The following is a 22,728-nucleotide window of genomic DNA, read 5'->3' on the forward strand; positions in this document are numbered from 1 at the left end:
TGTATACCCTTGAGTTTAGAAGACTGAGAGGGGATCTGATTGAGACGTATAAGATTATGAAAGGATTGGACACTCTGGCAGCAGGAAACATGATTCCGCTGATGGGTGAGTGCCGAACCAGAGGACACAGCTTAAAAATACGGGGTAGACCATTTAGGACAGAGATGAGGAGAAACTTCTTCACCCAGAGAGTGGTGGCTGTGTGGAATGCTCTGCCCCAAAGGGCAGTGGAGGCCCAGTCTCTGGATTCATTTAAGAAAGAGTTGGATAGAGCTCTCAAAGATAGTGGAATCAAGGGTTATGGATATAAGGCAGGAACAGGATACTGATTAGGAATGATCAGCCATGATCATGTTGAATGGCGGTGCAGGCTCGAAGGGCTGAATGGCCTACTCCTGCACCTATTGTCTATTGTCTATAATCATTGTCCATGAAGGTAGAACATTTTCAGTGAATTTAATGGTTATAGAGCATAGTTTTTACAGCAACAGAAAGAGGTCCTTCAGCTCATCATGAGTGCATTGGCCATCAAACATCCATCTGTTCCAGTTCCATTCTTCTTAGTATGTGATTCAAGGTGACCAGCAACTGATTCGCGATTTTCTTGTTTGTGTCTTTGCAGGAAGATGCAGAGAGGCTTTACAGAAACTGTAGGCGGTATGACCTCCTTACCAAGTTTTACCAGGCCTCAGGTCAGTGGCAGAAGGCCATTGAAAATGCTGAGGGGTTTGATCGAGTCCATCTAAGAACAACATACTACAATTATGCCAAACACTTGGAAGCTTTAGGGGATCATCACCTCGCACTCAGCCAGTAAGTGTGCATGTAAACATGTGTAGTGGGTGATCATATAAGTCATGTAACAACCATACACTAAACATAACATTTCCCCCTTCAAATACACACATTAATTGAACACAGTAGAATTTTCCTAGCAAGATATCCCACATGATGGAGGAGCCAATCATATTAAGACAATAAACACCTTTGGAGAAGTTACTTGACAAAGTTCTAAGCATGGATATTTAATAAATATGAAGGTTTATGATATGAAAGAGGCTTAGCAGTAGAAAAAGGTGATGAATGGGACAGCTGTATCTGGAGCAGGAACTATTGGCATTTCTCAGGGTTCTGCTCTTGTTTCAATCAGTGGTGGGGATCTGTTAGATTGAGGAAAAAAACATGTTTATAACAGTCCAAACCCAGTTTGAGAATGCAACATTTATCATTTTTTCCTGAAGGTGTGACTGTTTCTTGATTGACTCACTGACTTTACTCAAATAGCTGGCCATTCTTTATGTTAAACCATTGGCAGGCTATTCAGCAACCAATTCTAACTTATGCTTTACCCATCAAGTGCTTCCACTAGAGCTCACTATGTAGCAGTGAGGAGCACTGTGGACCATTAACAGCAGCAGAATTGTACTCCAGCATAATCTGCAACCTCGTGGCCTAGCATATCCCTATTCAACCACTATCACCAAGCCTGGGGATCAACCCTGATTCAATTGAAAGCTCAGGATGGCATGCAAGGACCAGCACAAGGCATACCTAAAAATGAGGTGTCAAGCTGGTGAAACTAGAAAACAGGACTACTTCCAAGCCAAACAGTTTAAGCTGCAAATGATGGATAGAGCTAAGCAATTCCAGAACCAATGAATCACATCAATGTTCTGCAGCTCTGCCACATCCAGTCATGAATCATGGTGGACAGTTAACTCCCTAGAGGAGGGCGCTCCACATGTATCACCATCCTCAATGATGGAAGAGCCAACACATCAGTGCAAAAGATAAGACTGAAGCATTTTCAGGAATCTTCAGCCAGAAATGCAGAATGGATGATCCATCTCAGCCTCCTCCAAAGGTCTACAGCATCACAGATACTAGTCTTCAGCTGTATAGATTCATTCCATGTGATATTTAGAAACAATTGGAGGCACTGGACATTGCTAAAGCTATGGGCCCTGACAACATTCTGGCATTAGAAGACTTGTGTTCCAGAACTTGCCACTCCCCTAGACAAGCAGCTCCAGTACAAGTACAAAACTGGCATCTACCTGACAATGTGGAAAATGACCCAGGTATACAAAAAGCAGAACAAATCCAACCTGGCTAATCAATCTATTCTCAATCAACAGTAGTGATGGAAGGTGTCATCAACAGTGTTATCCAGTAGCACCTGTTCAGCAACAGTGATGACCACTTTTGGGTTCCACCAGGGCCACTCAGCTCCTGGCCTCATTACAGCCTTGGTTCAATATTGACAAAAGAGCTGAATTCCAGAGGTGAGGTGAAGGTGACAGCCCTTGACAGCCAGCACACATTTGACTGAGTATAGCATCAAAACTGGAATCCATGCTTTTCAGGAGCAAACCCTCTAATGGTTGGGGTCATACCTGGTACATAGGAAGATGGTTGTGCTTGTTGGAAGTCAGTTATCTTAACTCTAGGACATATCTGCAGAAGTTCCTCGGAGTCGAGTCCCAGCTTGAGCTACTTCATCAATGACCTTCCCTCCATCATAAGGTCATATTTGCCGATGATTGCACAATGTAACTCTTTGCGGCTCCTCAGATATTGAAGTTGTCCACGTTTGAATGCAACAAGATCTGGATAATATCCAGGCTTCAGCTGACAAGTACCAAGTAATATTCTTGTCACACAAATGCCAGGCAATGACTGTCTCCAATAAGACATAATCTGACTACCGCCCCTTGACATTCAGTGGTGTTATCATCACTGAATTCTTCCACTATCAATATCTGGGGGTTACCATTGACCAGAAATTCAAATTGACTCACCACATAAACACTGTGGCAACAAGAGCAGGTCAGAGGCTAGGAATACTTGTCAAGTAACTCACCTCCGGATTTCCCACAATCTACAAGGGTCAAGCCAGGAGTGCAATACTCCCCACTTGCCTAGATAGGCACAGCTCCACCAACACTCGAGATGCTTGACACCTTCCAGGACAAAACAGCCCACTTGATTGGAGTCACATCCACAAGCATCTACTCTCTCCAGCACCAATGCTCAGTAGAAGCAGTCCATACTATCTAAGATGCTCTGCAGAAATTCATCAAAGTTTCTTGGACAGTACTTTGCAAATCCATGAAGACTTCCGTCTAGAAAGACAACAGTAGCAGGTAGATGAGAACATCACCACCTGCAAATTCCCTTCCATGTCACTCACCAACCTGATGTGGAAATATATCACCATTCTTCATTGTTGCCAACCCTCTGCAAGGATCTCAGTGAGTCTCTCTCTCGCTCTCGCTCTCTCTCGCACTCTCTCTCTATCTCTCTCTCTCTCTCTATCTCTCTCACTCTCTCTGCAACTCCTCTCTGACCTATTATCTTCTCCCCCACCTTCATCTATCTATTGCATTCTCAGCTACGTTTCCCCCCCTCCCCCAACCCCACCCCCATTCCATTTATCTCTCAGCAGCCCACAAGTCTATCCCTGATGAAGGGCTTACGTCTGAAATGTCACTTCTCCTCCTTCTCGGATGCTGCCTGACCTGCTGTGCTTTTCCAATGCCACACTCTCTGCAATCCTCACGTTCTCCTATGATTCCGTTGGAAGCGGTTCAGAGAAGGTTCACTGGGATGATTCCTAGTATGGAGGGATTGTCTTATGAACAAAGGCTAAATAGATTGGGACTCAACTCCCTGGAGTTTAGAAGAATGAGAGGTGATGTCATTGAGACATATAGGATTCTTAAGGAGCTTGACAGGATAAATGCTGAAAGGATGTTTCCCCTCATGAGAGAGTCTAAACAAAAGAGCATAGTCTCAGAATATTGGGGTAGCAATTTGAGGCTGGCATGAGGAGGAATTTCTTCTCTGAGTGTTGTGAGTCTTTAGATCTCCTTGCCACAGAGAGCTGTAGGGACAGAGTCCTTGATTAAATTTAAGGAAGATTCTTGATCAGTAGTGGAATCAAGGGTTACAAGTAAAAGGCAGAAAAGTGGAGGTGAGGAATATTGGATCAGCCATGATCCTATTGAATGATGCAACATGCTCAAGGTATTAAACAGCCTATTCCTCTTACTGTTTATTGCCACCAGAGCCCTTCACGCATGAAGAATGTATTTTGATCTGAATGGGTGGAATATCATAAATCTAAACGTATCATTCCAATTGATTAATTTCTCAAAAAAAATTAATGAAATTACAACTTGTGCCACTTTACACTGGATTTTGTTTAGACAAATGCTAAAAATCTAGAATGAGAAATAAGAAATTCTTGAGGCTGCAAAAATAGAACATCCAGCCTTTAATTTTGGGTTGGTTTAACATTCATGTGAAATACTTGTACAGCCTTTTTTTTGTAGGATTGTGAGATTCATGTTCCATAAAGTATCAATTTTTACTTTCCAACAGCTATGAAAAATCAGATACTCACCGATTTGAGGTACCACGGATGCTACTGGAAGATCTCCAAGGGCTTGAAATATATGTCAACAAAACAAAGGACAAGTGAGTGCCAGATAGTATGAGGTTTCTCCGTAGATGCTGTGACTGATTTTAGGTGGCATTTTGTTATAGTTTCAGTTAGTTTTGTAAGTAGGGGTTTCGAGTAGAATAAGCCAGGTGGTTAGGTTGGAAAGCACCACTTGAGTTTTGGCCAGCCCATTAAAGAATGAATGTTAAGGCTGTAGAGACCACAAAGTTTATTTCACCAGGATGATACCAGCAATAGGAAACAATAGTTAAAAGAAGAGACTTTAGCTACTTGGGACTATTTCCATTGGACCCAAAGCAAATTGATAAGATTAAATCAGATTTGTTTGAGAATATTAAGGATTTTAATGGAGTTAATAGCATAGAAATGCTATTTCTTCTAAGATTTAAAAGGCATCTGGATGGGTATATCACTAGGAAGGGTGTAGAGGGATATAGGCCAAGTGCTGGCAGATGGGACTAGATTATTACATCTCTGTGACTCTACATGACTAGGAGTAGGTGCCATTCAACCTTTTAAACCATCTTATTAAATTATGGTTGGTTTGTAGCTTAACTCAATTTATACATTTGTGTTCTGCACCTCCTGATTATAAGAGTCTACGAGATCTATCAATCCCAGTCTTGAACATTTCAATTGACCCCTCATGAGATTTTGGGAAAGAGAGTTACAGAATTTGGGTCAAGTGCCTCCTGGTTTTACTCCTGAATAACTGAAATCTAGTTTTGTATTATCTAAATTCTTCCATCACAGAGCATTGTATTTTTTCTAACCTGTTGAATCCCATTATCGTGTAAACCAGAGGAAATAGTGCAGTGCTTACATTACTTGTCAAGTAATCTAAAGGTCTGGACTAATAATCCAGAACAAATACATGATGGAAGAGTTGAGATTTTAATTATCTGGAAATAATTATATTACCTTGTAAGCTACAAGGCACTGTGACTAGGAGCAGACAATGAATGCTGACCCTTCAGCAATGCCTATTACCAAAAATGACAATCGCCTGATAAAGGAGCGTCGCTCCGAAAGCTAGTGTGCTTCCAATTAAACCTGTTGGACTATAACCTGGTGTTGTGTGATTTTTAACTTATTACCAAAAATGCATTTAAAAGAAACACTCTCCTCCCCTTTTCAAATAATAGAGTGCAACTTAAATTTTTTTCCAAACTATGGATACATGAATCTAAAATGTTTTAAAAATAATCTAATTAACACATCTACACATCCCATTCTTTGAGATACCATGAAATAGAGACCATAAGGTGTTTCTTAAGATTCATCAGTTTCTCTGTTTAGCTTATATAAATCCACTATGTTATAGAGTCAATGACATACAGCACAGAAGCAGACCCTTCGACCCAATTCATCCATGTTGACCAAGTTTCCCAAACTGAACTAGTCCCATTTGCCTGCATTTGGCCAATATCCCTCTAATCCTTTCAGAATCATATATCTGTCCAAATGTCTTTTAAATGTTGTAATTGTATCCACCTCTACCCAGCTCGTTCTAAATATGCACCACCCACTGTGTGAAAACTTTGACCCTTATGTCCCTTTTAAATCTTTCCCCTCTCATCTTAAACCAATGCATTCTAGCTTTGGACTCTCCTACCTTGGCGAAAAGACCTTCGCTATTCACTTTATCTATGCCCCTCATGATTTTATAAACCTCATAAAGGTCACCCTCAATCTACTGCGCCTCAGGGAAAAAATAGTAACAGCCTGTCCAGCCTCTCCTTATAACTCAAACCTTCTAGTTTTGGTAACATCCTTGTAAATCTCTTCTGCACCCTTTCCAGTTTAATAACATCATTCCTACAGCTGGGTGACCAGAATTGTTTGCAGTAATCCAAATCTGGTCTTGCCAATATCTTGTACAGCCGTAACATGATGTCCCAACTCCTGTACTCAGTGCTCTGACTGATGAAGGCAAGCTTACCAAATGCCATCTTCACTACCCTGACTACCTGTGACACTACTTTCAAGGAACTACATACCTGGACCCCTAGGTGTCTCAGTTCAACAGCACTTCCCTACCATTAACTGTGTAAGTCCTGCTCTGGTTTGACTTACCAAAATGTAGTACCTTGTATTTATCTGAATTAAACTCCATCTGCTGTTCCTTGGTCCACTGACCCAGTTGATTAAGATCCTGTTGTACTCTTAAATAACCTTCTTCACTGTCCACAATGCCATCTATTTTGGTGTCATCCACAAACTTACTAACCATACCTTAATATTATCATCCAAATCATTTATATAAATGATGAACAACAATGGACCCAACACCAATCCTTGCGGTATACGGCTGATGACAGGCCTTCAATCTGAACAACAACCCTTGGTGACCACACTCTGTCAAGCCAATTTTGTTTCCAATTGACTAGTTTTCAATGGATCCTATGTGATCTAACCTTACTAAGCAGTCTACTATGCGGACCTTGTTGAAAATCTTGCTAAAGTCCATGTAGACAACATCTACCGCTCTGCCTTCATCTATCTTCAAAAAACTCAAATTTTTGAGTTAATAGATCTCCTCCTATCACTGGTATTTTCTCTATATTTCCCATTGTGAAAATAGATACTTGGGACTCTGTTAACGAATCTGTCATTTAGTTATTGTTAATTCTAACACATGCCTTCTAAAAATACCAAGCTATTGGCCCAGTAAGTGGTCAGAACCTCTATGCTGAATAATGTATTTGTCCTTGTTATTCATAGAAGCCTGTGGAAATGGTGGGCTCAGTATTTAGAAAGTCAGGCAGACATGGACTCTGCTTTGAAATATTATGAGAAGGCGCAAGACTATCTCTCACTTGTCCGTGTTCATTGTTATCTTGGCAATATACAAAAGGTAAGAAAGGAAAAAGTTTTGTCACTGAGAGAGGGAAAGCATGTTCATATAGTGTCATATAAAGTATTTCGTTATCTGTTAATGCCAACTATACCTGCTTGTACAACCTCCTGATTGTAGTAAATCTCAAAAAATAAATTTTGTTCTGACCTCCAGACATAGTCAAACTAATGTCTGAGTCTGCACTTTTCGATGACTGTATCGGCGCCGCCTCATGCTCTCACGAGGAGGCTGAACAGTTCATCGACTTTACCAACACCTTCCACCCCCAGACCTCAAATTCATCTGTATCATCTCGGAATCTCCCTCCCCTTCCTGGACCTCTCCACCACCATATCCGGTAACCGACTAACTACAGACATCTCCTACAAGCCCACCTCCTCCCACCCTACCTCCTGTAAAAACACCATCCCTTATTCCCAATTCCTCCTCTTCAACCGCATCTGTTCCCAGGATGACCAATTCCACCTCAAAGTCCCGGATTGCCTCCTCCTTCCATGATCACAACTTCCCTCCCCACGTGGTTGATGATGCCTTCCAGCGCATTTCCTCCACTTCATGCACCACCTCCCTTGAACCCCATCCCTCCCAACACAACAAGGACAGAACCCTCACCCCCCCCCCCCCCCACCTTCCATCCCACCAACCTCCACATACATTGCACCATCCTCCACCACTTCTGCCACCTCCAAACGGACCCCACCACCAAAGATATATTTCCCTCCCTATCCCTATCAGCGTTCCAGAGAGACCATTCCCTCTGCGACTCCCTCATCAGATCCACACCTCCCACCAGCCCACACCCCACTGCTGGCACCTTTCCCTACCACCACAGGAAGTACAAAACCTGCGCCCACACCACCCCTTTCACCTCCGTCCAAGGCCCCAAGGGATCCTTCCACATCTGTCAGAAATTTGCCTGTACCTCTACCAATGTTATCTAATGCATTAATTGCACCCAGTGTGGTCTCCTGTACATCGGGGAGACAGGGTGCCTTCTTGCGGATCATTTCAGAGAACATCTCTGGGACGCCCACATCTACCAACCTCACCGCCCCATGGCTGAAACTTTAACTCCCCCTCCCACTCTGTCAAGGACATGCAGTCCTGGGCTGCCTCCACCGCCAAACCATTAACACCTGACGATTGGAAGAAGAACACTTCATATTCTGCCTTGGAACTCTGCAACCAAATGGGATAAATGTGGATTTCAACAGCTTCCTTGTTTCCCCTCACCCCACGTTATCCCAGTACCAAGCCTCCGACTCGCACCTGTCCGTCACTCACCTCTCTGACCTATCACCTTCTCTCTCACCTTCATCTACCTATCGCTTTCTCAGTTACCTTCCCCCCCAACCCCACCCCCCTCCCATTTATTTCTCAGCCCTGGCCCACAAGCCTCATTCCTGATGAAGGGCTTATGCCCGAAACATTGATTCTCCTGCTCCTCGGATGCTGCCAGACCTGCTGTGGACCTGCACCACACTCTTGACTCTACATTTTTGAATCCTGACAAGCCATGTTACATAGCTGGCATTTCAGTGACCCCCAATGCTTCAACTAGTGTTCTGTAATTCAGCATTGGCTGAACCAATTTACAGTTTATTTTAATAATTTATCCTGTAGCTTAACATATAGACAATTTATTCCTCTAAACTTTGTACATAAAGTGTAGCATCAAGGACATTTTATAAAGCTAGATGGGGAAAACTCTCCATTGTCTAGAGCCATATCAAGCGCAAAGGAAGACGAAGGTCAGTCATCTCAGCTCCAAGGCATGTCTGCAGGAGTTCCTCAGGGTAGTGTCCTTGGCCCAAACATCTTAGCTGCTTCATGAATCACCTTCCATCCACCATAAAGTTAAAAGTTGGGACGTTCAATGATAATTAGCATGATATTCAATACAATTCAAGACATCTCAGATATTGAGGCAATCCATGTCTAAATGCAGCAAGACCTGGACAATATTCAAGTTTGGGCTGACAAGTGGCATGTAAGCGAATGTGAGTACTGCAGATGTTGAAGATCAGAGTCAAGATTAGAGTGGTGCTGGAAAAGCACAGCAGGTCAGGTAGCATCCAAGGAACAGGAAAATCGACATTTTGGGCAAAAGCTCTCCATCAGTGGCAAGTAACATCTGTGCCATACAAGTGCAAGGCAATGACCATCTCCAACAAGAGAGAATCTAACCAATGGTCCTTACATTCAATGGTTTTACTATCGGTGAATGCTCCAATCTCAACACCCTAGAGATTACCATTAATCAGAAACTGAACTGAGCCAACCACATAAATGTTGTGACTTCAAGAACAGGACTCGAAATATTAGCTAGCTCTATCTCCACAGATGCTACCTGACCTGCTGTGATTTCTAGTTTTTTTTTGTTTTCAGTGCAGATTCCAGCAGCTGCAGTAATTTGCTCCTACAGAGGCTAGGAATCCTGAAGCGAGTAACTCACCTCCTGACTCCCCAAAGCCTATTCACCATCCACAAGGTACAGGTCAGGAGTGTGCTGGAAAACTTTACACCTGACTGGATCAAGCAACTCCAACAACACAGAAGTAGTTTGACACCATCCAGGTCAAATCAGCCAGCTTTATTGGCGTCATATCCACAAACACTCACTCCCTCCATCACCGATGCCCAGGAAAAGTAGTGTGTACCATCTCCAGATGGCACTGCAAAAATTCACCAAGGCTGCTTTGACAGCCACTGACCAAATCCATGACCTATATCATTTATAAGGATAAAGGCAGCAAGTACATGGGAATGCTATCACATGCAATTTCCCTTCCAAGCCACTCACCATCCTAACTTGGAAATATATTGCCATTCCTTCAATATTATTGGCTCAAAATCCTGGGTCACTATCACATTCTCACTGGCCATCATCAGCCAAACTGATCTTCAGTCCTACAGCTAATTTATTCCCACTTCCATGAGCCATAATTGTTAGAAGTCTTATATAAAGCTTCCTTTGCTAAATTTTGGGAAATCATAGAAATTGTGAATAATTCTCATAGTCATTTTTGTTACTTCCTTAAATAACTCCAATCAAATTCTAAAGTTTGAATCTATTGTTTTAATGTTTTTTCTTTGTGCTCCCAGTAAATTGTTTAACTTATTTGAAATCTTTACTTCCATATGTAACTGCTCACCTGTTGGAGGTTATGCCATTTGTTTGCATGTTCAGAGAGTAACTGGCTTATGTACCTTTCAGAAACACAGAAAATTGGAGCTGGAGCAAGCCATTTGGCCCTTCGTACCTACCTACTCTATCGTTTATTATAATTATGACTGATCATCCAACTCAATTTCCTGTTCCTATTTACCCCCCATATTCTTTGATCCCTTTAGGCCAAAGTGTTTTCTCCAAATCTTTCTTGACATCAGACAATACCTTGGCCTTGATTGTTTTCTGTGGTAATGAATTCCATAGGCTTACCACTCTGAGTGAAGAAATTTCTCCTCATCTCAAACCTAAAGTCCTCAGTCCTATTTACAAGAATGATATCTGGACTTCAGGGATTAAGTTATGAGGATTAGTTATAAAATTTAGGCCTGCTTCTAGAATTTAGAAGGTTAAGGGGTGCTCTCATTGATGTCTCCCAGATAGTGACAGCAAAAGACAGGATAGATAAAGATAAGCTACTTACACTGGTTAGGGATTCTAAAATTAGGGGGTATAGTCTGACAATTAGTGCCAGACCAATCAGGAGGGATGTTAGGAAGCACTTACGCACAGAGGATAATAGATGTTTGAAACTAGATAACATTTTGTAAAGCAAAGGGACATGGGCCAAAGGCACATTTATAGATTTAGGCCACAGATCAACCAGGATCATATTAAATAGGCTCAACGGGCTGAATTATCTACTCCTGTTCCTCTGTTCCTATAAATTCTTTAGAGTGTATCATCAGGAACATCCTTTCTGCATCTACCCTGTCCAGTCCTGTTTGAGTTTTGTAAGTTTCCACGAGATCCCTCCCTCATTCTTCTGAACTCCAGCAAATATAATCTTAACAAACAGAACCTCTGCTCATACAGCAGTCCCTCCATGCTAGGAATCAATCCGGTAAACTTTCACTGCACTCCTCAAAAGCAATAGGTTCCTTCCTCTGAAAACCAAAACTGCACACAATATTCCAAATGTGGTCTCAGGCAACTGTCTGCATGGAGTTTGCACATTCTCCCCGTGTCTGCGTGGGTTTCCTCTGGATGCTCCGGTTTCCTCCCACAGTCCAAAAAATGTGCAGGTTAGGTGAATTTGCCATGCTAAATTGCCCGTAGTGTTAGGTGAGGGGGTAAATGTAGGGGAATGGGTCTAGGTGGGTGGCTCTTCAGAGAGTCGGTGTGGACTTGTTGGGCCTAAGGGCATGTTTCCACACTGTAAGTAATCTAATCTAAAAATCAAGGCTCTGTATAATTGCAGTAAGACTTCAGTCCTTCAGTACTTCAGTCCTTTTGCTATGAAGCCCAACATACCATTTGCCTTCTTTACTTCCTGCTGCACCTGCAAGTTTACTTTCAGAGACTTGTGTATGAGGATACCTAGGTCTTGTTGCACCTTCCCCCCCCCCCACCCCCTTCTCAATTTACCATTATTCAGATGATGAACTGCCTTCCTGTTGTTGCTACCAAAGTGGATAATCTCACACTTATCCACCTTCTCCTGCAGCTGCCATCCATTTGCCCACTCATTCAGCTTGTGCAAATTACACTGAAGTATCTCTGCATCCTCCTCACATTTCACCCTAAAAGAAAGGTTACACATGAAAGGTTGACTCCTCCACCTCCTCATGCTGCCTGGCTTGCTGTGTTCTTCCAGCCTACTGCTTGTCTACTTTGGATTCCAGCATCTGCAGTTTTTTTGTCTCTCACCCTTAAACCCAGCTTTGTGTTGTCTGCTAATTTGAACAAGAAGGCAGATTACTATCTAAATAGCTGTAAATGGGGAGAGGGGAGTGTGCAGTGGGAGTCCTTGTCCACCAGCCGCTGAAGGTAAGGATGCAGATGCAGCAGGGAACAAAGAAGGCAAATGGTATGTTGGCCTTCATTGTGAGAGGTTTCAAGTACACAAACAGGGATGTTTTGTTGCAGTTATACAGGGCTTTGGTGAGGTCACACCTAGAATACTGAGTGCAGTTTTGGTGTCCTTTTCTGACAAAGCATGCTCTTGCTCTCGAGGGAGTCCAGTGAAGGTTTACCAGGCTGATTCTGGGGCTGGCGGGACTGACATGAGGAGAGATGAACAAGGTTAGGATTGTTTTTGCTGGAGTTCAGACGAACGAGGGGGACCTCATAGAAATATATAACATTGTAACAGGACAAGACAAGGTAGATGCAGGGAGGATGTTCCCGTTGTTGGTGTGCCCAAAACCAGGGGTCACAGTCTGAGGATTTTGGGTGGATCATATAGGACAGAGATGAGGAGACATTTCTTCACCCAAAGAGTGGTGAGTCTGTAGAATTCATTACCACTGGAAAGAGTTGATGCCAAAACATTGAATTTATTCAAGAGGTGGTTAGATATAGCACATGGGGCAAGTGGGATCAAAGGTTATGGGAAGAAAGCAGGATTAGGCAATTGAGTTGGATGATCAGCCATGATCATGATGAATGGCAGAGCAGGCTGGAAGGACCAAATGGCCACCTCCTGCTCCTATCTTCTATGTTTCTACGTTCCCTTATCCAAATTGTACATTTATAGTGTGAATAGCTGGGGGCCTTAGCAGAGATCCCAGTGGTACCCCATGAATCACTGCCTGCCTTTAAGAAAGGCATCCATTTACTTCTATTCTTTGTTTCCTGTCTGTCAGCTAGTTTTCTATCAGTCTTAGTGCACGACCTCCAATCCCATGCAGTTTAATTTTACATACTAATCGCTTACGTGGGACTTGTCAAAACTGTCTGAAAGCCCAAATAAATCACATCCACTGGCTCACTTGCATCAATTCTACAAGTACATCCTTGAAGAATTCCAGGAGATTTGTCAAGCATGATTTCCCATTTGCTGACTCTGTCCGCTCCTGTTACTGCTTTCCAAGTGCTCTGTTATTAAATCTTTTATAATGAAATCTAGAATTTTTTTCCATTATCAACATCAGACTAACTGGCTTATAATTCCCAGTTTCTGTCTACCTCATTCCTTAAATAAAGGGGTTACATAAGCTACCCACCAATCTATAGGAACTGTTCCAGAGTTTATTGAATTTTCAAAGATGACCACCAAATCATCCATCATTTCTACGGGCACTTCCTTAAGTACTCTGGGATGTAGATTATCAGGCTCTGGGGATTTGTTGACTTTGAATCCCATCAATTTTCCCAATACTGTTTCCCTAACAATACTGATTTAATTTAGTTCCTCCCTCTCACTAAATCCTGTCTTCCCAACATTCCTGCCATGTTATTTGTGTCATCCTTTGTGAACACAAAACTAAAGTATGCATTTCGTCGGTCAGCCATTTTTTTGTTAGCTGTTATAATCCCAACCCCTAACTTATCTGAAACTGAATCAGACTGCTTGCAACATGGCACCCAAGCCACCTTCAAGCCGAGCACTGCCTCGATTTTAAAGTGGCCCTTATTTTCAAATCTATGCATGACATCACCCCTTCCTTTATCATAACTTCTTCCAGCCCTCTGTGGCTTCTGCACTCCTCCAATTCTGGTCTCTTGTAAACTCCTGATTTGACTTGCCCTACGTTGATGGTGGTGCCTTCAGCTGCTAGGCCATCAAGCTCTGTGTTTCCCTTGCTAAACCTCTCTATCACTCTGTTCTCCTCCAAGATGGTCCTTAATATCTACCTCTGATCAGCTGTCACCAGTCTTAATATTTCCTTATGTAGCCCTGCGTCAAATTTTGTCTGCTAATACACGTCTAAAGTGCTTTGGGACATTTTACAACATTAAAGGTGCTGGGACTATTCAAATGTAAGTTGTTGCCATTGTTTATATACATTAAGCCAAGAGAAAATTGCAAACCTTTTGCTTACAGTGTCCATTTTTTAAAAAATAAACATTTAGCAATCCATAGAATGCTTTTGTGTGTTCTTAATATGGTGACATGTTGATGATGGGTTCTGATTGTTTTTTAAAGGCCTCTGAAATTGCTAATGAAACAGGAAATCATGCAGCCTCTTATCACCTGGCTCGTCAGTATGAGGCTCGGGATAATGTTAAACAGGCCATCCACTTCTATACCCGTGCACAGGCCTACAACAATGCAATACGCCTGTGCAAGGTAAGCACAGCCACTGATCATTCAATTATATTTTTAAGTTTTAGTCATGAATTCTGAGTTTTAAGACTACTTATGCCGCTTGTCATTTTCTGTAAGTTCTTTAAAGGGAAGTTCAACCCTATGAGTCCAATTCTTTTGTTTTAGATTCCTAAAATCAGCATTCACCATGGATATCCAATCCCTCTACACCTCCATCCGCCATGACCAGGGCCTCCAAGCCCTCCGTTTCTTCCTCTCCCGACGTCCCCAACAGTACCCTTCCACCGACACTCTCATTCGTTTGGCCGAACTGGTCCTCACCCTTAACAATTTCTCCTTCGAATCCTCCCATTTCCCCCAGACCAAAGGGGTAGCCATGAGCACCCGTATGGGCCCCAGCTATGCCTGTCTCTTTGCTGGCTACGTAGAACAGTCCATCTTCTGTAATTACACCGGCACCACTCCCACCTCTTCCTCCGCTACATTGATGACTGCATTGATGCCACCTCGTGCTCCCACGAGGAGGTTGAGCAATTAATCAACTTCACCAACACATTCCACCCTGACCTTAAATTTACCTGGACCATCTCTGACATCTTCCTCCCCTTCCTGGACCTCTCCACCTCCATTAATGACGATCGACTTGACACCAAAATTTTTTACAAACTCACCAACTCCCACAGCTACCTGGATTACACCTCTTCCCACTCTACCTCCTGCAAAAATGCCATCCCGTATTCCCAATTCTTCCGCCTCTGCCGTATATGCTCCCAGGAGGACCAGTGCCACCACAGAACACACCAGGTAGCCTCCTCCTTTAGAGACCGCAATTTCCCTTCCCACATGGTTAAAGATGCCCGCCAACGCATCTCGTCCACAACCCACACCTCCAACCGTAACAAGGACAGAACCCCCCCGGTGCTCACCTTCCACCCTTCTAACCTTTGCATAAACCAAATCATCCGACGACATTTCCACCACCTCCAAACGGACCCCACCACCAGGAATATTCCCTCCCCACCCCTTTCCGCCTTCCGCAAAGACTGTTCCCTCCGTGGATACCTGGTCAGGTCCATGCTCCCCAACAATCCATCCTCCCGTCCTGGCACCTTCCCCTGCCACCGCAAGAATTGCAAAACCTGCACCCACACCTCCTCCCTCACCTCCATCCAAGGCCCCAAAGGAGCCTTCCACATCCATCCAAGTTTTACCTGCACATCCACCAATATCATTTATTGTATCCGTTGCTCCCGATGCGGTCTCCTCTACGTTGGGGAGACTGGACGCCTCCTAGCAGAGTGCTTTAGGGAACATCTCTGGGACACCCGCACCAATCAACCACACTGCCCTGTGGCCCAACATTTCAACTCTCCCTCCCACTCAGCCGAGGACATGGAGGTCCTGGGCCTCCTTCAGGGCCGCTCCCTCACCACCCAACACCTGGAGGAAGAACGCCTCATCTTCCGCCTTGGAACACTTCAACCCCATGGCGTCAATGTGGACTTCACCAGTTTCCTCATTTCCCCTTCCCCCACCTCAACCCAGTTCCAAACTTCCAGCTCAGCACTGTCCCCATGACTTGTCCTACCTGCCTATCTTCCTTTCCACCTATCTGCTCCACCCTCCTCCCTGACCTATCACCTTCATCCCCACCCCCATTCACCTATTGTACTCTATGCTACTTTCTCCCAACCCCCACCCTCCTCTCATTTATCTCTCCACCCTTCAGGCCCTCTGTCTGTATTCCTGATGAAGGGCTTTTGCCCGAAATGTCGATTTTCCTGCTCCTCAGATGCTGCCTGGACTGCTGTGCTTTTCCAGCATCATTCTAATCCAGAATCAACCTTCAGACCCTTACCAACAAAAGAACTAGAGTTGACCTTTAGTATGTCACGGAGGGATGTCTAATGTTGAGCCTGCTTCACCATTCAATGGCTGATCTTCCACCTCAATTCCATTTACCTGCCACTTTTGTCAAAATCCCTTTATTCTGCTTGTACTCAAAAATCTATCAACCTTTGTCTTGAATATATCCAATAACTGATCATCCACAATTCCCTGCAGTACAGAATTCCAAGGATTTACATCCTTTTGAAGAAATTTTCCCAGACTTCAATCCGAAATGATCAGCCTCAATTTCTGAGATACTGTGTTTTAAATTGCCAAGAAGAAGGATTTCTTAGCATTTACCTTGTAAAGCCTCTCAAGAATTTTATAAGCTTCAATGAGATTGCCTCTCACTCTTGTAAACTTCAGGGAATATACGCCTGATCTATCCAGTCTCTTCTCATAGGACAATTTCCTTTGTAACCAGAACCAGTCTCATGAATCTTGGTTACATACATCCCTCTGTGACATGTATATCCTAGCTTGGGTAAGGAGACCAAAACTGCAAACACTCTTCTAGGTATGGTTTCACCAGTGTAATTGTAATAAGACTTCTTTACATTTATGCTCCAATCTCTTTCTGATTAACTAATGTACCATTTGTCTTCCTAATTGTTTGTTGTAGCATATCATCAGTGTTGGGTGTATCCCTTTACAGGAGTGAGTTTAAAGTTCATCAGTGTTATTACTGGTTTATAACTGATTCCTTAAATCTTTGTCATAAATCAGGCCAGAATTTGGAAGCAAATCTTTATATTTAAATTCTATAGCATGCTATTGTACAAAGCTGTCACATCCTAAGAGTACAATATAATTTTGTCTGCAAGCCTTTCTTTCATCAGGTTAGTAGCACCCATTGATCATTCTCAGACGGGGCAAAAAGCTAAACAACAAACAGATCCAACTACCTGAGTTTCAAGTTGTTAAAATGGCAATGGATTTTAAAGGGTTTTTGTGGTGCAGTTGATATTGCTGAATCCTATCACCCTCTAACATTTCTGTTTGAATCTAGGATAATTCATGGAATGAAAGCCTCCTCAGTTGATCCCAATTCATATTATGAAAGAAAGAATCAATTCAGTACAGATCTTGGTGATTCTCAATTTTCCCAAATCCACAGCTCTACACTGGCCATAGTTAATTGTAAATATGTAGGCACATGGGGAGGTCAGTTATGAGAAAGGAACAACTTCTGAGCTTGAGGGCAAAGTATAAAATTTGACCCCATGTGGACCTGATACACTTGATGTTGACACTTGGAGTCAATTGTAGAATAACATCCCTTTCCAGGTTTTAAATTGCTAAACATAATTAACTCACTAAAGTTGGCCACACAGATCAATTTGTTCAAGCTAGATTTATTGTTTTACTGCATTGCTGAGTTGCAGAGATTGTTAATAATCGGTCTCTCTGAACCTATCGTTATTCAGGACAATGGCCTTGATGATCATCTGATGAATTTGTCTCTCTTGAGCTCCCCAGAGGATATGATGGAGGCCGCACGTTACTATGAGGAGAAGGGGCTCCAAATGGATCGTGCTGTGATGCTGTACCATAAGGTATGATTCATCTTACATGCTCAATTGATTTAAGTATAATATATATCTAGTGTAAAGTTTCCATATTTGAATTATTTCTAATTTCATCCCTGAAGTGGAAAGGGCTATAGTGGCTGACTGTTTCTGGTCCCAGTGGAAAAAGGTTATAGTCGTTACTCTTTTCCTTCCCCCCCCAAAAAAAGTAGTTTCAATTGCTAATCATCTTACAACTAGGTAATGGAGTGGTCTCATCATAGTAATAAAAATTGCTTGACCTTTGTGGGTTTCACTCACAATTATTGATGTTTCTGGGTGCCACCCTGTTCTAATAAAAGCCTGATAATCTCTCAATAACAAAAAACACACTCCCTTCACTAACTTCTCCTATGATGTAAATGTTACCTCTTGGAAAGAAGCTTGGATAAATGTAGCTCCATGGGACAAACCATCACAACCAATGCATTACTTTTGAATTGTAATCACTGTTATCCTTTCTACAAACACGTTATGGAATGCTGTAGTGCGTGCAGATTACAACTGATTTCAGTGTCCAGTGAGACTATTGCTGTTTCCTCATTAACTATTAGACTACCTATTAATGGATTGGTGTTTAATTTTAGGCTGGCCACTTTTCCAAAGCTATTGAATTGGCCTTTGCTACCCAGCAGTTTAACGCATTACAACACATAGCCGAGGAGCTGGATGAGAATTCAGACCCTGCCCTGTTGTCTCGCTGTTCTGATTTCTTCATTGAGCACAAGCAGTTTGAAAAAGCAGTGGAACTGCTGGTTACTGCAAAGAAGGTAAGAGTATATTCGCTTTAGTAAAGAACCAGAGAGCCACCTGCTGAATGCCAATCTGCTTAGCAGGGCTTCAGTTCAATACTGCTCAAGAAATCATTTTTGAAGTTTGCAACCTGATTGACAGCTTGACGATTAATTCATGATATTAGAAATATCTAGCCATACAGCTAAACTGGAGTCTCTACAGCAACTGGGTGTTGATTCTTAGGATTGATTTATTTCATGACCAGAATATATTCCTGCATTTTCTCAAAGCTTTGTTTAAAAAGCTGCTTTATTCATTCATGCTTACAAATTTGTCACTTCCTTTATTTGTGAGGAAATAAATTCACAATGAGTTGAATCATTCACCTAACTTTACCATCCAGTATCCCACTAATTCCCACTGCAGAAAGCAACATAACTATCCTATTTATGTAAGTCTTGATGGTACCTTAATTATATATTGATCATTTCAAAATATCATTTTTGATGGTAGGAACTAGTGGGATACTGGATAATAAAGTTAAGCAAACATTGTTGCTCAAAGGGATCATTAGCTATGCTGTATATTCAGCTTCATAAAGAATAATTTATCAGAAACACAAAACTTCTAGAAATAACAGCCATATCTTACTAAACTAATAGCAAAATTCTAAAATGAAAGCAAGGTAATGCAGATGTTGGAAATCTGAAACAAAAATAAAGGGCTGGAGAAGCTCAGTAGGTCTAATAGCATCTGTGAAGAAAGAGACAAAAAGCTGAATCTTAATTTTTTTTAACTAAGTCCTAGTTTCATCACAATTTTTGAGGGCTTTTTTGTATCAATACTGTGGAGATTAGAACCATGGCCAAGTGGATCTCATTGACTGAGATTCTCGGTTCAGGTTGTTAACCTAAGGCAATCAGGGAGCCCTAGCTGACAGATATAAATAGGGGATTCAGAAGGTCTCCTCGGTCTAAGGACTGGCTTTGTGTCAGACCACATGTGAAGTGCCCATGTAAATAAAGGGTGACTTGGTGACAGGATACCAGCCTCTTGCAGTTATTTTAAATACCAATCGAAGTTTCTTGCCATATTGTTCCTTTTTGAGCTAGTGGATTGAAAAATCAAGTCTGCTATTCCTGGAATCATCACAAAAGTTAAAGATTTTTAAAAGTACACAATTCTCAATTTACCAAAAGAAAATGCAGTGTGCCCGCTGCAAATCAGAAACAAAAACAGAAATTGCTGGAAAAGCTCAGCAGGTCTGGCAGCAACTGTGGAGAGAAATCAATGCTGGAACTTCCTGAGTGAAGGCAACCTTCCTTGTCATAACTGAGGCACTAAATGGCAAGCCAAACAGAAGTAATGTGACCCTGGCTGATGGGGCAAAGCACAAAAAGGCAGTGCAACGTGAGTGAGTGCTATGACGAGTGAAGATGCCAGAGATGCAGCCTGGCCCAATCCGCGAGCTGGGTGTATGTTCCTGAGTGCAGTGTCCTTCTGCAGCATTTCGTTTGTGGTTGCCCATGCAGCCCAAAGTACAGCATTGACGTGCAAAAGCATCTTGTAAGTGGATTGGAGATGTGCCACGTGGGTTTTTAGAAGCTGGCACATATTAGATGCCAACTTCCATAAAAGTAGCTGTTGACCATGGAGCATGCCCTAAGATGTTGGTGTCCAGTGTCCAACATAGAGTTCATTCAGAGCAAACGGCAAGCTGAATCTGCTAGGTACCTGCTGGGTACACTGGTTTCCATTTTGAGTTTTTTTCAATGTCTAGCTTGTTTGGCAAGTTGAACAAAGTGGAAAGCTGAATTTTAGTGAGACAAATTGTCCATCATCAAGACATTTATCAAACAATAAATCCACCTTAATTGTTAACTTGTTGTTGTCTACCAAGAAACTCACCACACTACCTTGTAAAGAATAAAAGATGGAGGCGAGACAACCTCAAAGTCCTGATTAGCCTTGCCGGACTTCTCAATTCTGCCACAAATCCAGCTATAGCTCACATTGGTCAGACCCCTATAACATTTCACTTGATGTTTTAGCTGTATCTGCAAAGATGTGGGGATTCAAGAATTGGCACAACACTCATTTTGTAATATTTTCTACTGTAACTAGGTACTCTGACCCATACTAACTTTCCCTCATTTCCTGTCCTACCTGAGGGATTTATTTCACCATTGCTTGGTGATGAGTTTTAGATTAAATTAGATTTCCTACAGTATGGAAACATGCTCTTCAGCCCAACAAGTCCACACTGACCCTCTGAAGAGTAATCCACCGAGATCCATTCCCCTATCTTATATTTACCCCAGGCTAATGTGCCTAACACTATAGCGATTTAGCATGGCCAATTCACCTGACCTGCACATCTTTGGATTGTGGGAGGAAACCGGAGCATCCAGAGGAGACCCACACAGACACGAGGAAAATGTGCAAACTCCATACAGACAGTCGTCCAAGGCAGGAATCGAACCCAGGTCCCTGGTGATGTGAGGCTGCAGTGCTAACCCCTGAGCCACCGTGCCACCCGAGTTATTTCAGATAATCTAATTAGTTAGGATTCATGGGATCATTCAGCCAATATATCTGTGCTTGCTCTTTCTGTGTAAGGGAGCTTTATTCAGCAATTAAAATGCATGCTGTACCTGCCTTGGAAATGTTTAATGGGAAGGTGTAAAGGGAGTTTTCCTTTTATCTAATCCTGGTTTACCTTCCATGGGATTCTTTGTTGTTGACACTCATTGCTTTGAAAGATATATATTCCATTTCCCAGTATTAATATCCCTCACCCTAAAAAACAGAAGTTGACAAAAACTAAGTGTTATAAAATTGATTTTGTCAGTGCTTTGCTGCATTTTAACATTTTCAGGGTTGCTATAAAAAGTGTATCAAGATTACTAGGATCTGGTTTAGACTCAAAACATTACTTATTGAACAGCAGCTTATCCTGAGTGTCTTTTTATTCATTACTGTTTGCGTCCTGGAAGTATCTAGTCTGTATGGAGAAGATGGTGGAGGTTATTCTTAGTTAGTGAACTGCATGTCCCTACATAGTTACCTTCTAACAGTGAGGGTGATGTAATAGGATTTGACAGAGTTTCATCTGTCACTTGTGTCTTCTATTCCAGTACTATGATGCCCTCCATCTCTGCTTGGAGCAGAACCTGACCATCACTGAGGATATGGCGGAGAAAATGACTGTGTCTAAGGGTTCGAAGGAACTCTCTGAGGACTTCCGCCGTGATCTGCTTGAACGTATTGCTGACTGCTGCATGCGGCAGGGAAACTATCACCTCGCGACCAAAAAATACACACAGGCTGGCAACAAGGCCAAGGTAAAGGAGCCTCACTGTGCCATTAATCAACTGGGCACATTTCTGAGGTGATGTTATTCAGGAGCTACCAGTAAATTATTTTATTGTGTTAGCACATTGGACTTCACATATGGCTGTACTGTGCTGTCAGCATCAATTCAGGAACATATTGGATTTGTTTGAGATTAATTCAGATTATGAACACCAAATTCATCGGTTGCATCGGAGATACAATACTATAAATGTTTCATGCAGAGAGGAAAGTTAAAAGCTTTTCTTGTCATTGCCACAAGATCGTTAACACCAACACCTAGGGAAACACAGTCCTAGTTTACCTTCTTATCCAACATGTCTCCGACAGTACAGCACTCTCTCAGTCATACGCTGAGGTGTCAGCCTAGATAATCTGTTCAAATCCTGGAACACAACCTAAATCCATGACCTGTCATTCAGGTGAGAGTGATACAGACTGAGCCAAGCTAAGCTCAGCACAGCAGTGTAGCACAATACAATCACATTTATTTTTCTAGGAATTAGAAACTTAGGTATGGAAAATGAATCTGCCAGTTAATCTTGCCACAGTCAGGTCACTGTGTGAGCTTTTGTTGTGCATTTGAACTTATTGTTTTTAACATTTTCTGTTTTAGTTTTACATTTGGTT

The 22,728-nt window shown here is 42.4% G+C and overlaps 1 protein-coding gene across 3 annotated transcripts in view; it reads left to right on the top strand.

Moving 5' to 3' along the window:
- ift140 (intraflagellar transport 140 homolog (Chlamydomonas)) overlaps window positions 1-22,728 on the top strand; it is a 144,778-nt gene that overhangs the window by 116,493 nt on the left and 5,557 nt on the right. For all 3 annotated transcript variants that reach the window (XM_043711518.2, XM_043711517.2, XM_087997859.1), the window contains exons 20-26: window positions 623-813; window positions 4,387-4,482; window positions 7,193-7,325; window positions 14,429-14,572; window positions 17,869-17,997; window positions 18,597-18,779; window positions 21,882-22,088. In XM_043711518.2, the coding sequence (XP_043567453.2) occupies window positions 623-813; window positions 4,387-4,482; window positions 7,193-7,325; window positions 14,429-14,572; window positions 17,869-17,997; window positions 18,597-18,779; window positions 21,882-22,088 (1,083 nt within the window). The remainder of the gene's footprint in view (window positions 1-622; window positions 814-4,386; window positions 4,483-7,192; window positions 7,326-14,428; window positions 14,573-17,868; window positions 17,998-18,596; window positions 18,780-21,881; window positions 22,089-22,728) is intronic.

This window comes from Chiloscyllium plagiosum, unplaced genomic scaffold (assembly GCF_037043375.1).
Source record: "Chiloscyllium plagiosum isolate Xiang-an unplaced genomic scaffold, Cpla_swu_hap1 HiC_scaffold_20, whole genome shotgun sequence".
NCBI lineage: Eukaryota > Metazoa > Chordata > Chondrichthyes > Orectolobiformes > Hemiscylliidae > Chiloscyllium > Chiloscyllium plagiosum.